The following is a 16,081-nucleotide window of genomic DNA, read 5'->3' as shown; positions in this document are numbered from 1 at the left end:
AACAGGTATTCGGCTTTAACTCAGGAAGAGGACCTTAGTGTTGAAGCAATTAACGACAATCTTGTGGACATCATTAAGGAGTGTGCAATGGAAGTCGGTGGTAACTCCGTTAGGCAGGATACCAGTAAACTATCGCAGGAGACGAAAGATCTGATCAAGAAACGCCAATGTATGAAAGCCTCTAACCCTACAGCTAGAATAGAACTGGCGGAACTTTCGAAGTTAATCAACAAGCGTAAGACAGCTGACATAAGGAAGTATAATATGGATAGAATCGAACATGCTCTCAGGAACGGAGGAAGCCTAAAAACAGTGAAGAAGAAACTAGGAATTGGCAAGAATCAGATGTATGCGTAAAGAGACAAAGCCGGCAATATCGTTACTAATATGGATGAGATAGTACAAGTGGCTGAGGAGTTCTATAGAGATTTATACAGTACCAGTGCCACCCACGACGATAATGGAAGAGAAAATAGTCTAGAGGAATTCGAAATCCCACAGGTAACGCCGGAAGAAGTAAAGAAAGCCTTGGGAGATATGCAAAGGGGGAAGGCAGCTGGGGAGGATCAGGTAACAGCAGATTTATTGAAGGATGGTGGGCAGATTGTTCTAGAGAAACTGGCCACCCTGTATACGCAATGCCTCATAACATCGAGCGTACCGGAATCTTGGAAAAACGCTAACATAATCCTAATCCATAAGAAAGGGGACGCCAAAGACTTGAAAAATTATAGACCGATCAGCTTACTGTCCGTTGCCTACAAACTATTTACTAAGGTAATCGCAAATAGAATCAGGAACACCTTAGACTTCTGTCAACCAAAGGACCAGGCAGGATTCCGTAAAGGCTACTCAACAATAGATCATATTCACACTATCAATCAGGTGATAGAGAAATGTGCGGAATATAACCAACCCTTATATATAGCTTTCATTGATTACGAGAAAGCATTTGATTCTGTCGAAACCTCAGCAGTTATGGAGGCATTACGGAATCAGGGTGTAGACGAACCATATGTAAAAATACTGAAAAATATCTATAGCGGCTCCACAGCCACCGTAGTCCTCCATAAAGCAAGCAACAAAATCCCAATAAAGATGAAGCGGTCTGCGCTGGACGCATGAAAGAAGACGAAGGAAGGTGCTAGGGGAGAAGTGAGAAGGAAGAAGTTGGAATAAAATGGCGGACGACACCCGTCTCACTTAGATGATGTCATTTCTGTTGCCGTTCTAGTTAGGAACGCTACATTTTGGCGCAGCCGACAGTTTTCGAAGACCAGCGATGCGGGTGACGTTTTTCGTCGACCAGGCGTCATCAGAGTCTGTTGTGTTCACCCGATACCAAGTGCACGGTGAGCCAGCGACGGACCTTCCTCTTGAAGTTAGTTCTACCGCGCTGATCAACGTGGTACTGCAACAAGCTGCAATCAGCCGCCAAGCCCTCGTGCAAACAGGATCGGTGACAGTGAATCTACAACTGCAGACACTGAGCGAACTCGTTCTGGAACCCATACGACGTGGCACCCTCAAAGAGGAAACGCCTGCCGGGAAGGTGAGCCTAGACTTGAGTGTTATGGAACTGCAAAGGAACATTATACAACAGATCGAAATAATGAGAACTTTCGTCCAAGCGCTTAGTCGAGAGCAGTCAGCACGAAGTATTGTTGAACCAGATGTTTTTGAAGGAAAATCGCAAAATGCACACTACTGGCTGTGTTTTTTCGAGTACGCCTGTGACAAGAATCTGTGGCACTCCGACGACACAAAGATTTTGCATATGCGCCGCTATTTGGGCGGTATAGCCAGAAAATGGTATGACGTGCAACTCATGGATTATGGAACAACATGTTGGGAACTGTGGAAAAGCAACTTTTTAGGGGCTTTCGAAGGCAACGCAGTAGAAAGATGGGATGCGGCACTGCGGTTCAGTTATACAGGTGGCTCTCTGCTTGAGTACTGTCTTGAGAAGCGTCGCCTGTTGTATTCTGCAGAACCGAAGCTGTCGTCTTCTGCTGTTGTAGCTTTGATAACGCAAGGGTTGTGTATCGAGATCCGTTGTCATGTCCAGCTCAAAGGTCCAAGAACGTTTGATGACCTTCTGAACTTTCTACAGACCTCAGTGCCAAGAATTACATCGAGAAGACAGCCAGATGGTAGAACAGAGCAACTTGATTCCAATCTAGAGTCGTTGCCGTCAACTGAATGTGAACACAGCTTCATAAACAAATCTCTGGGAAGCGTAAATCATGACTGTGAGGATGGTGAAGAACCAATTACCGCAGTTCACGGCAACCTACTTCCACATAATCTGTCTACCGTGCATCACAAGCCCCAGAAAAAGAGCTTCAGTGAGACAGTATATTTGGCGTCGTCAAGCTTATTGTACGCCCCCATTAAGGTAGATGGCATTGAAGTGAAGGCTCTCGTTGACAGTGGAGCTTCGGTATCTATTATCAACAAGACTCGAGTGGATGCCAGTCGTCTGCACGCTGGTAGAACATTGCGTGTCCAAGCCTACGATGGGTCAGTGACCATGCATAGCGAATGGGTAACCCTGGCTATTGAATTTCAAGGAAATGCTATTACCAGTGATGTATTGGCCATTCCCAATGTCACCTACGATTTTCTTTTGTCCCGTCCAGACATGAAAAAACTTAAGATGAACCTCTATTGGGATGACAAGGTAATGGCCGAAGACACGATAAGAACAGAAGACCCTGGTGAAGAACCTAGTGTATCAAGGCTAATTTTTCACCACGAAGACATCAAGACTAAGTACCCAGAGCTTATATGCATAGGAAGCTACCCTCCAGCAATGAAATCCCATGTCGTTCCTTTCGAGCTCGCAGATAAAACAGTGGTTCGTAGAACCCCCTATAATATGTCCAGAGATAAAAAGGTGTGGCTGAAAAAGGAGTTGCAAGAAATGTTAGACGCAGGTATCATCCGGCCTTCTGTATCCCCATTTGCTTCTCCTATCACTATTGCACCTAAAGAAGACGGGACATTCCGCCTCTGCACAGACTACCGGGCTCTCAATCGTCAAACTGAATTGATACCTTATCCAATGCCGAGAATCGACGACATCATTGACGAAACCGGTGGTTGCCATTGGTTTTCACGAATAGATCTCTGCAAGGGCTTTTGGCAGATTCCACTAAGTGAAGAAACGAAGAAGTACACCGCGTTCATAACCCCATTTGACTTGTTTGAGTACAACCGCCTACCATTTGGTTGGAAAAACTCCCCTGCGTGGTTTCAGAAGATTATGACGGACATTCTGAAACCTTACCTGGGCACATTTTGCAATGTGTACATCGACGACATCATCATCTACTCAAAGACAAAGGACGAACACCGTAGTCATCTTTCAAAAGTTCTTCATGCCCTCAGTCTTGCCCAACTCAAAGTCAACTTCAAGAAAAGTGCGTTCTTTCAAGATACCGTAGTATTTCTTGGCAGGGTGTTTGATGGACAGACTAAAAGCACCAAGCAAGAATCGGTAGAGAGAATCTCCAAGCTGGTAAAGCCTTATGATGTGCACTCCCTGCGCGTTTTTCTTGGCCTTGCAGGACACTTCCGGGCGTTTATCAAAGACTACGCACTGAGAACAAGGTGCCTCACACGTTTAACTCAGAAAGACGTGCCTTTTCATTGGGACGAGAAGTGCGAAGCTGTCTATCGTGAGCTAGTAAAACTAATATCGTCGGACCCCATCTTGCGAATACCGGATTTTTCCTTGCCTTTCGTGCTGAACACGGACGCATCACATTATGCTACCGGTGCAGTTCTATACCAGAAGCCATCCAAACAAGCTGATCAAACCAAACACTACGTCGTGGGGTACTACAGCTATACCCTGAAACCCGCCGAAATCAATTACTGTACCACAGAAAAGGAAGCTCTGGCCGTCTTAAAAGCTGTGCAGTACTTTCGTACTTACCTGGAAGGTGCCAAATTCATACTTTTCACGGACCATCAAGCATTGACTCAACTTCTGAGCATGGCCCAGCCAAGAGGCCGCATTGCTAGATGGGTGAACTATCTGCAACAATTTGATTTCGTAATTTCGCACCGTCCTGGCCCACTCCTCACTGACGCTGACGCACTATCAAGATTACTTGTACAGGAATCAAGCAATAATCCAGATACAATCAATCATATTAAGCTATGGGAAGGTACAGAAGAGCTCCAGTTTATCAATGGAAGGTATCACGTACCACCAACTATGATTCCAAGGATTCTTCATCTATACCACGACACCCCTGAATCGGGTGGACATGATGGCTTCTGGCGCACTTATAAGAAATTGCTCATGAGATTCACATGGCCGGGCATGAAAAACGACATCAGCCATTACATCCGCACATGCCACCTCTGCCAGGTGAACAAAGTTAAATTCAAGCAATCGACAGACGTTATGACAAACCCTGAATATTCAAGCATCCCGTTCGAAGTAATTCATTTGGACTTCGCGGAGCTCAAAAAGAAGGGGGAAGGAGTCAAGCGAACGCAAGCTTTCTTGCTCTCCATAGATGAGTGCACACGGGCGATTGCGGCTAAAGCTGGCAAAGAAGACGCAAACAGCGTAATAGACCTCCTCAAAGCTGAGTGTTTTAAACACACAAAGACGCTCGTCTGCGACAACGGGCCGGCTTTTCGGAGTGCCAAATTATCAAAGTGGGCCCAGGAGCACGGCATCATGATAAAGTATTCTTCTCCATACCACCCGGCAGCAAACGGCCTAGCGGAACGTGCCATACGAGACATCAAACAGTATCTGAAGATGTATCCAGACTTTGCCGGTGGCTGGAAGTGCTGTCTCGAGGCCGCTGTGAAGCATCACAACAGATCATACACCACGAGTTTAGGCTGCAGCCCTCATTTTGTAACTTCAGGTACAGCGCCCATACTTCCTGCAGATCGTGAGCTAGGTCTCCTAGAGAACCTCGAACTTGCGGAAGTAAGGAAAACTGTCAAAGAACAGGAGATCTACAAGCGCCGCATGAAGCGAAACTTTGATAAAAGGCACAGTAGCCAGATACCGGACATACAGCCTGGAGACTATGTCCTTGTAAGGAAAGGAGCTGTGCCCTCAAATTCAAAATATTGCGGACCATTTCAAGTTATTAAGACTGCATGCCAGCATGGAATATTGAAGAATGTCTGGTACGCCGGAGCCTCGGGCCAAACGGAGTGCGCCGCTATTGGAAACGTATTCAAGTATTACCCCAGGAGGTGTAATTAAAAGAAATCCGGAAGAGTGAAGCGGTCTGCGCTGGACGCATGAAAGAAGACGAAGGAAGGTGCTAGGGGAGAAGTGAGAAGGAAGAAGTTGGAATAAAATGGCGGACGACACCCGTCTCACTTAGATGATGTCATTTCTGTTGCCGTTCTAGTTAGGAACGCTACAAAAGAAAGGCGTCAGGCAGGGAGATACGATCTCTCCAATGCTATTCACAGCGTGTTTACAGGAGGTATTCAGAGACCTGGATTGGGAAGAAATGGGGATAAAAGTTAATGGAGAATACCTTAGTAACATGCGATTCGCTGATGATATTGCCTTGCTTAGTAACTCAGGGGACCAACTGCAATCCATGCTCACTGACCTGGAGAGGCAAAGCAGAAGAGTGGGTCTAAAAATTAATCTGCAGAAAACTAAAGTAATGTTTAACAGTCTCGGAAGAGAACAGCAGTTTACAATAGGCAGCGAGGCACTGGAAGTCGTAAGGGAATACATCTACTTAGGGCAGGTAGTGACTGTGGATCCGGATCATGAGACAGAAATAATCAGAAGAATAAGAATGGGCTGGGGTGCGTTTGGCAGGCATTCTCAGATCATGAACAGCAGGTTGCCATTATCCCTCAAGAGAAAAGTGTATAATAGCTGTGTCTTACCAGTACTCACCTACGGGGCAGAAACCTGGAGGCTTACGAAAAGGGTTGTACTCAAATTGAGGACGACGCAACGAGCTATGGAAAGAAGAATGATAGGTGTAACGTTAAGGGATAAGAAAAGAGCAGATAGGGTGAGGGAACAAACGCGAGTTAATGACATCTTAGTTGAAATCAAGAAAAAGAAATGGGCATGGGCAGGACATGTAATGAGGAGGGAAGATAACCGATGGTCATTAAGGGTTACGGACTGGATTCCAAGGGAAGGGAAGCGTAGCATGGGACGGCAGAAAGTTAGGTGGGCGGATGAGATTAAGAAATTCGCAGGGACGGCATGGCCACAATTAGTAAATGACCGGGGTTTTTGGAGAAATATGGGTGAGGCCTTTGCCCTGCAGTGGGCGTAACCAGGCTGATGATGATGATGAAGGAAACGAGAGTGACCAACTTGACTTGTCAGAATCTGAATTCATTATTCAAAGTTGTGATGTTACAGGTATTTAGTATACAGGAGGAGGTCCCATAGTGAACAATGTAGCGGGACCTTCTGTGCAAAAACAATTGTGATACATTATCTCTTAATTCGAGTTTGCGGATAATACTAACTGCTTTGTTGGTCCCAGCAAGGTCCTGTGTGATTGAATGGAGAAAAAACCCCTGCGTTTGGTCTCCTAAAACAGCACAATGGTTGTTCCGAAAAAGATTTCTCGCTCTCGTGGACTGATTTTCGGATAAGCATGAGGCAAAGGAGAAGGTCCAATGCGTCGATGCCCCTCCCCCCCCCCTGTTTTTTAGAGCACGCTTGATCACATTACCAGTCATCTCAAACGCTGGGCATATGGGATGACTGCGCACATCAAGCTACCGTCCTTCTCAACTCACCTTTGTGCGTTTCCCTCTCGCCTACAGCAGATGACGAAGGAGGCGCGATCTTAACACATTCAAACTTTATATAGAACCTAGGCTTCTTCCAGCTCCTGCTGTGACGTGCTGATGGAAGAAATGTATTTTTTTCAGTGTTAGTCCAGGATGATTTTGGTTTGGCACCCTGTACCACACAATTGGTCGGGTGCTATACTTAAAGGGGCTCTCCGTAGTTTGAACTCCGTTTTGTTCGAACGAACTTCCGGTCCTCTTGGAGTTCAAATGAACGTTCTACTATAGTACGTAGTACGCAAATCACAGCGTAACAGAAAAAAATTAGATATGAAAGGTGTCTTCTTACATAGAAAGTTAGTCTGAAAGCTCTTAACATTTAGCTTGAGCAAAAGTGAGTGTTAGGTTCAGCATTCCATCTGCACGTTGTGTCACTGCACCTTACGTTAATGTAATTATGAGGTCACTTCTGGTCAGGTCACTGACAAGTGTTCAAACTGCAAATTGGAGCTTTCGAACTACGGATCTTTGCAGGTTCTGAGAAATCAGTGTGTTTGACAGGAGTCTGCCTGTAACTGGCAGAGCTAACAGCAGATACTTATTTAAATTGAAGAAATAGTCGCAACAGCATGTTGCAAAATGTGCCGAAAATATGATCCACCATGTGTTCAGGGCATGCTCTGCCTTAGGCTGGGCGTAATGTGTTGTCATATTCATCTTTTACAGCCTCTCCCGTCTCAACGCGTGCAAGGCGAAGACTGTTGGTTGTGAAATGAAGTTAAATTTACGGTTTCTTAGTGATGTTTTATAGCGTTGTAAATAAACACTCACATTCACTGTTTCAGACTCGAGACAGATTGCAGTTCTGTCTCTTCATTATTGGAACTGCATGACCGGTTTTTACTTGCGATATTATGTACGAGTGACAAACTTGTGGAGTGTAGCTTCTAAGTCTCCCCATGTCCAGGCAAACTGTTCCCCATAGAGAACAAGTTATCTAATATTCTTGCAAGCAATTATAATGCTTTTGGGTAGGCATGGGCAAATATTGAAAATTTTGAATATCGTATCTCGCATTTGAAAACCATGTCATTGTAGAGGGCATTCCTGAGGATCAGCCTTTGCCGTTTTTCATAGCAGCAGCTCCAGCAGGTACAGTTTTTGCGTTTCTCTCTGACAGCGGCCTGTCACTAGTATGAAAAGGCGTGAGAAAAGTAAGTTTCGCTGTGGGAAAGACGCGAAAACATGTGAGGAAACAAACACACAGGAAGTAAGGTCACTCGTTCAAGCATCTTTTCCCACCACAAGACGTACTAATTCTAACCGCATGCCCTGTTTTGTTCCGCTTCATGCACTGTTGTCATGACGGGTGACAGTGGTTACAATAGTGTAATTAGGGTGAGCTGTCGGCAAGCACGTTCACAGGACAAGTATAGTCGTGAGTGAAAAAAGGGTCACTTGACAGCGAGCGTGCATTCACACGGCAGGGTGCAATCGCAGACGCCAGAACAGACGAACCAGGCTGCTCCCGGCATCACCGCACTTGACAGCCACATCAAAGACCACACGCGCCAAACCCAGCCTAGTCCTTCAAAGCCCCCCGATAGAAGAGGGCACGAGGGCGGACAATGTTAAATCGGAGACTGAGAATTCTCTTGCTCTTTCCGAAACTGCCGTGGGAGTGGATAATGTTAAATTGGAGACTGAAAAGCCTGAAACTACTGAAAGAACAAGCGCAAGACGTCTCCAGAATGACGGGTGAGGACCAGCCAAAGTCCACAGTACGACGAAGACGGCAGCACAGCAAGCGCGTTCACGACCGAAGAAGGTCACGCTCACACCCGAGCGCCTCTTCCGATAACCCGGTCAACAACGAGCCAGCCCGACACATCACAGTGAATGAAGGTGAAGGAAGGGCTAACCCTTCCATAGGGGTCCAGCATGCACCTGACGGAAAGCGCAATAAAGTTAAAAGAAAAACCGCTAAGCGTTCCTGCTGCGCCCGCGATGCCTTTTCAGGTGATGGTGACGGCGATGCGCCTTCCACCGCCTGGTTTTGGTCGCTCAGTTACTGTCATCTTTACAGTAGTGTCTGCAGTTCACGGCCTGTCAATGACAAGCGGGTCACATGACAATTGAGTGCACTGACTAATGCCTCCTATGCAAGAACATTTGCTGCAGTAGAACAGTCAGTGTGTTACTAGGCCCAAACAGGGTGTGTGAACTTGTTCAGTGTTGTTAAACACTTTCCTGCCCTTGGGGAAAAACAGCAGTATTTGACTAGTCTAGTAAACACTTTTTTTGCATTGCAGAGTATGCTTGATACTTAACCCTTCGAGGGTCGATTTTTTTCGCCACGTGCGACAGCCCAGGGTAAATTTTTTTTTTATTGTAGATTCCAATTCTTCTCAGGGACTTATTTCGAAAAAACTTTACCGTAATTTTTCTAAGGTGAACGTAAAGTGAGAAAAAAATGTTTTGCATTGGTATATATGTACTCTTCATTCATGAATAACAATAAAAAAGGAAATAAACTTATAAGAATTACAAATTTGATGCATTGTTATACACATAGTTCAAGGCTTTGAAAATGCACACACGAGAATTCGCAAGACTCAAAAGTTCCTGCTCTTACACTAATATGTACGTCCATAGCATAATCGAACTGAATAGGTGCACGCACTCAAGAAAACTGTGTGGTTGTGTGCCCGTCAAAAAAGCAAAGCATGTGACAAACTGCCCCTAATCTTCATCTCATCACCAACCAGAGGCAATTAGTTTTTGTGAGTCCTAAAAAAAAGAAAAAAGAAGAGTAACGGAAAGCATGCGTGGCGGTATCCTTCCCATGCGCACCCTGTGAGTACTAAACAAGCGAGAAACAAGTGGTCGCCCTCTGAGCGACTAGTAACGAGATAGCCATCAGTTTTGCAAGCGCAAGAAGCCGAAACCACCCCTGAAACAAAACCCACACCGCAGCCCGGCCGCGTGCACGCCGATACGTGAGCTGGAGCAAACTACTAGCTCTAAAACAGACCATGCAATGAAAACCGAGAGAGGGAGGCACGCGACAAAATATTCCCTGTATTCCCGCATAGTGTTGGCAGATGACAGAAAAGAAAAAGTTAGGAAATTGGCGCGCTTGTTAAACGTACAGACGGCGCCGTAAATACACGGCATCGACCATTTTAAACTTGTTCGCGGCATCGTATATTTAAGTCATTGACCCTGAAAGGGTTAATGTGTATATAAAGAGGAAATTTTCTTTCCCACGGTAATATGTTTAAACATGTCGAAAAGAATTTGAAGAAAAAAAAGATATCTTAACAAAAATATAGTTATACTGTATAAAAATGTCATTGTTGTGTCGCACGGAAGAACCTTTAAAAGATTTTGAGAATATCAATTTCCTAATATAAAAGGCATATGCAACATTCCAGCTAATGAGATCTTTTTTTGTAAAACTTTTCTTGAGATAAAAAGAAAATGTTAACACTAGTAACTAGGCCTAGCATGATGCCAAGGTCGACTCCTGGCTCTCTTTTTGCGCGATACTTGACTCGCTGCTGACAAACTATCCTGACCGAAGATTGTTAACACCGTAAGAACTGGGACCTGTATAACGCACAGGGCACCTTTATATCGGCACACGACAGCTTTGAAATGGTTTGGTGGAAAAAGTGAAACTGCGTTCGAAAATGTGACGAATCAAAGTTGTCTTGCATATCAGTGCAGCTTCCAAGGTCCAAGAACTTGTGCCCAGATGCATTAAATTGGTACAAATGCGACATTACCATGCATAAGCAGCACGCGGCGTCTATGGCATCTTGGTAACTACAAGCGTTCATCGTGCTGGCCACGCCCCTTCTCTGGAAGCACTTTAAAAATCCGGGTGCAACGGAAGAAAAACGAAAACCAAAACCGACTGAACAGCTGCTAAGTAACTTAAGAAAGAAGAAAGTAACTTGTCCTGCAGTGAACATAAAAATAGGCTGATAATCATGACTTAAATCTCTTGGGCAAATTTAAAGAAGGATGAAAATGAGTTGTCGCACATAGGGCAGACATTATCAAGTTGTGAAGGGGAAAACAAAACTATGCAGCCATTGTATCGTCATTCTATCAGTACCAGCATATGGAGCAGAACCTTGCATGTTAACAAAGAAGCTTCCGAAGAAGTTAGTTACCATGCAATAAATGATGGAACGAAAAATGATAGACTGATGTTCAGAGGCATGGATTAGACAGCAAACAGGGATAGTTGATATTGTAGTTATTAATTATAAAGAAGATATGGAGCTGGCTGGGCAGGTCCTGAATGCATAAGGCGGATAACCTGGTGGTCTTATCAGTGACAGATTGGGTGCCATGAGAAGGGAAGGGTGGTGAAGGACAGCAGAGAATTAAGTGGTGTGATGAAATTGGGGAAACTTGCAGGCATATGATGGGGTAAGCTGGCACTAGATGGGGAGGGAGGGATGGATGTGGGGGGGGGGAAGGGGGGCTTGTTGGAGATGACTGAGACAGGCCTTCGTCCTGCAGTGAACACAAATATGATGGTTGCAATAATGATGATAAATGCCTGGCAAGCATCTGTTGTCATGGTTGAATGACACAAGTGCCACGGAGAACTTGGAAAGGCCATGAAGAAGTCTAAATTGGTGGTTAGTTTAATATTCATGCCTCCCCTAATTATGCATTCAATAAATTCACTTTCAACAAACTTTGTATTTACACGCTATTAACCCTTTCAGGCGCTGTGTATGCAGTTATGTGCATGAAGAGAAGGCATAAACGGCAAAAGCAATGATAATAGTAGTGGCATTTAAAAGGTGTCCCCTACATCTTGAAACACTTCTGATTACAATGGTGCTACAACTTCGAATAAAATGTACAAAATGTTTTAGCAAATTCACTGGGAAAGAACACAGTTGGGTGTTTTTACTCGGTGTCAGTGTGGGTATGTAGTGGGTTCACTTCTTTTTTTGTTTTTCATAATGTCAAGCGCCAGGCATAATTTTCAAGTGGCTGAAAAAGTGCTTTTCAAGCTGCTTTTCAGTAAGTGTTTTTTAAGAAATGTGGTGAAAGCAAGTTTTCAATCAACAGGATGAAGTAGCGTCTGAGAGGGTTAATTGTAACTGCTGGGCATGCACCTGTCATTGTGGTTAAGTGCTTGGAGACATAGGTTGTACATGTAACTTATAAGTACTGTGTAGAAGTCCAAATCGGTGGCTTAGTAGCTGAGAATAAGGAAAATGGAAGAATGCTCATGTAGTCAGTGTTGTGCGCATATTACAAGCGCCCTTGGGTTGTTAAAAGCAGTTTGGAGCCCTATCTTAATGGCATCCCTCAAGGCCTACTGTGCCGCTTTAGGAAAGCTCCAATTGGTTACAATAGTGGGATGCATGCTGAATACTTATTTGTGCAACTCTCAATGTTGCTGGTATGTGAGCACAAGCATACTACAACTTTCAGATGCCAAGACATCTTTTTGACTTCTCTGTTTGCGTTGTAAACATTAGCAACTCTTTTTTTAAGCCTTGTGTATGTGAGTTGTGCATGCCTTTCTTACGTTTGTTGTACCAAACAGAAAGGTGATGCAGTAGTGCAGAGAAGCCTAAACAGCAGGCATCAACTTCACAAAATTGTAGTCCGCATTGGCCAAGCTTTGATGACTTGCTGCTGTCGAAATGTTCCGAAAGGTTGCATGGCGTAATTGGCAGTAGCACATTTTTCTTGCACTGTTATGTTTAGTTTTTTCGTAGGGTTAACTTTACTCCGGAGGGTGTGTCCAACAATAGCCAGGAGGGCGCAGTGAGTTGTATGAAGTACAGGTGCAGCTTGACCGATGTTCTCAAATGATCACTCTCTGGCGATGCTCTCACATTAGCTTGGCACCACATTTAGCGCAATGTCTCAGTCTGTCGATACTTGACCGCTATGCAACCTCGAGGTGGCACTTTGTGTAAACAAAAACACTCTGTAAGCAAAAAAGTTTACACTTAAAGGGTGTAAACTTTTTTTATATATAGTAAGGCTATATTGATGTTGAGTCAAATGGCCCTTAAGGCCTGCCCATGCAAAGTAATGAAAAGTGAATCGCATGCAGGCCCGTGGCCCCTGCATGTGGTAACAGATGCTCGGAATTAGCAACATAACCACTCACTAATGAATAGACAGTGCGTCGAAAGGCATCGTTACACGCTTGAGTTCGGAGCGTTTTGCAATATGCGCTGTGCGTGCTACTCCACAATTTAGACAGAGCACCTCATCACCCTGCACTGACTTTCATACATCGTTGCTTCTGAATGGAGTGTTGCTTTGTGGGCACACGATGACCAAATTTCAGGGGAAGGTGTTGAAATCCTTCATGCACTGAAATTTTCGGAACAGGTTCAAGAATCCTGACTGATAAAGAATGAATGGGCACTTCAGTCCAATGCAAGCAAGCATTCAATTATGTGGTTGCGCCATGACATATTCTTCCGTTTCTTTTTTTTTTTTTGTAAACCATGTCCCTCCCTCCTTTCTTTCTTTTTTCATGCACAGGTCCCCCAGTGAACAAGGACAAGTTAATAGAACACATTCAGCTCCATGAGATGGCGACGGTGACTCCCACAATAACCAGGCCCAAGAGTGACAAATATACTCCAAAGAATGTGAGCGCATAAGGAAGCTCTAGCTACATATTTAAAATGTAAGTGCCCTGTGCTGCTTCTTCTATTTCACTTTCTTTTTCTTGCTTTTTTTTACTTTTGCTTGAATAAAACAGTTTTTGCCCTAGGCACCATGTTGCTGTTCATCCCTTTGTGGAACCTCGAGTGCCAGATATTTGGCAATTGTGCATGCTAATAACGCACATTTTGTGCTCTAAGGCAGTAAGTACCATGCTTTATATGAAATGGTGATTGGCATAGGACATCCTTCTTGTGGCATGATTTACTTACTTGCCTTGCTTGCTTGGGAGGTGATCGTCCTAAGTGTTGTTTTCAGAGACCTGGAGTTGTACGTTTGGTCAATTGAATCACTTTTGAGGACACAATCACTTTAGTGAGATTTTGCATGCTGCCAAATCGGCACTGTACACATCAGCGTCTAAAAGCGACAGTGTTCCATGCGCAGGGAGTGCAAAGTTCAGTCTTGACACAGTGCCAGGAACGGCACTGTGTCAAGCACCGTGAACTTTGCACTCCCTGCGCATGGAACACTGTGTCGGCCAATGCTTCAAGATTGTGTCGTGATGCTTCCTCCAAATTTTTCCGTCCTCCACGTTTCCTACACACTCAAGTGTCGAGTGCAGCAGGATGATCATCAGTCCTTATGTCAAGGCGACTGTTGCTACAGCAATGCAGTTTTAACAGTTGCTTCTTGTACAATGCCCATTGTCATAGATAAATGAAAGGATATGTGCTAGTGACGAAGCCCACCTCGGCCATTTTTGCTTATTTGAGGGCCTGAATATGCTCACATGTGCCAGGAGTTTGTTACGTTGAAACTTCAATGGAAAATTACTTGACTAAAGTGTAGTAAGAAATACCTGATCTTCAGGGCAGCCGAGATCTAGAAAAAAAAAAAAGGTAAAATTGTATGCTTCATTACACAAGGTCTGCTCTATAAGAGGTTCAACTGTGTGATTATGCATCAGGTTTGAGTTTTCATGTCATCAGATAATGCTGGACATCTTGACACTTAGTTACGTTTTGCGTTGCCTTTCACTCTTCTCTTTTGTCTGATGTATGTATTTACTGCCCCACTGCCATATTAATTTTTATGCATTGCTCACTGCCTGCATGTCACTATTTACTTTTCTTGTTCTAAAACAAGCCACTGATCATGTGTGTAGGACTAACATGTGAAACTAGACTAATGCCTAGAAATATATTGCTCAGAACTATTATTTAGAACTGTGCAATGGGAGCCTGAACAAGTTCCACGTCAAGGACAATTAAAACTTGGTCACTTTTTTTCTGACCATAAAGGGTATGTTTCTACCAAAAAACATCAGTGAAATACTATTTGAGGTGAAACTTAATTAGTATAGTAAATAACTGGAAATTGCTTTTGCTGAACTGTCCACGATTCGAAACTCCCTCCAGCATTTAAAAATTGCTGCTATAGGATATGTGTTAAGTCTCCCGGGCCGGATCAGAATTTCAACTTATACAACTTGGCATAGCATATGATGATGTGATGTGAATGTATACAGGGTTAGAGGTAAGCATTAGGGGCTCAGCATCATTTATTGCCTGTTGCAGCAAACATTAACTGTTTCAGGGACCAATCGTCATATTGAAAGGATTTCCTTTGAAGGAATGTCATAGGTCAGTCCTTCAATGAACAACATAAAGCGTTCATTCAAAGGACATCCCTTCAATAAAATAGTCAGACCATGAAGTGGCTAAAGTTTTCTGCAGTGTATAATGAATGATGCTGACCTCCTGTACGCTTGCCTTTAACTTTCTGATGCCTCAAAGGGTCTCTTGAATGACATCATTGTCTTCAAGAAGCAGTGGCTTGTTCTCATGGGGAGTATTTTGCATTGCAGTGTGCAGACCTACATCGCAAAGAGAAATGGGGAAGGAGACGACTGCCAGCAGCAGCCCTGACCAACCACTGGTTAACCACTCTTGGCTGCGAAGTGCGTCGTCCTTCCAAGTTTACTTCTCACGTTTCCTCATGGCACGACCGCAGCACTTCCAAATATGGCTGTTACATGGCTAGCATGTGGCTCCTTTTCTCTCTCTTTTTTTTTATACCCCACCCATCTTCTTTTTGTTACTTTTTTTTTCCCCTGTAACATGTACATGTGATACAGTCCCCCTGTGGGGACGGCCTCATCGCTACCGTCTCTCGTGCTCCCTCTACAAGATTAGGTGCGCAGTTGCCTCTGGTGATGCAAAACTTGCATAAACGTCTGCTTGTCTCTCCGTGTGTGTCTGTTTGCGTGTGTGTTTTTGTGTGTGAGAACTGTGTAGTGATGGTGAAAATGCAGGAAAGCATCAAAGATGCACTCTTAAGTATGGCGAGAGCACTGCTCTAGGGCGTTTCTTTTTCCGTGGGTATGCCTGTTTAAAGGTTGTGCTGCTATAGCTACCCTGTACATTGCAGCCAAGCTTGCAGTGCTGATGACTGCATCATTGTCGGGGGATGGCCAGCCTTCGGTGTGATTGTTCGACAAGCATCGCTACTTTCGTCGCGCGTGCAAGCTCTTTGTGTTCTTGCTTTGCTCGTCCTAACAGTTTTGCATCACTGGCAGAGTGCACTCTGCAGTGGGGATTTTGCAGTGTGGTGCGAATCAACAGCAGTCTTGCAG

At 44.4% G+C, this 16,081-nt stretch overlaps 1 protein-coding gene across 4 annotated transcripts in view; it reads left to right on the top strand.

Moving 5' to 3' along the window:
- The window catches only part of LOC135915595 (NPC intracellular cholesterol transporter 1-like), a 135,038-nt gene extending 119,339 nt beyond the window's left edge, over positions 1-15,699 (top strand). The window contains exons 26-27 of one of the 4 annotated variants that reach the window (XM_065448711.2): positions 13,318-13,465; positions 15,314-15,699. In XM_065448711.2, the coding sequence (XP_065304783.2) occupies positions 13,318-13,439 (122 nt within the window). In that variant the 3' untranslated portion in view covers positions 13,440-13,465; positions 15,314-15,699. Of the gene's footprint in view, positions 1-7,497; positions 7,623-8,258; positions 8,663-13,317; positions 13,466-15,313 lie in introns of those variants that run through there. The other 3 variants (XM_065448709.2, XM_065448712.2, XM_065448713.2) reach the window with 3 other exon arrangements.
- The last annotated feature ends 382 nt before the right edge of the window (positions 15,700-16,081 follow it).

Source organism: Dermacentor albipictus, chromosome 3, assembly GCF_038994185.2.
Source record: "Dermacentor albipictus isolate Rhodes 1998 colony chromosome 3, USDA_Dalb.pri_finalv2, whole genome shotgun sequence".
Lineage (NCBI taxonomy): Eukaryota > Metazoa > Arthropoda > Arachnida > Ixodida > Ixodidae > Dermacentor > Dermacentor albipictus.
The sequence above is the reverse complement of the archived record's forward strand: the minus strand, read 5'-3'. Positions and strand labels throughout refer to the sequence as shown.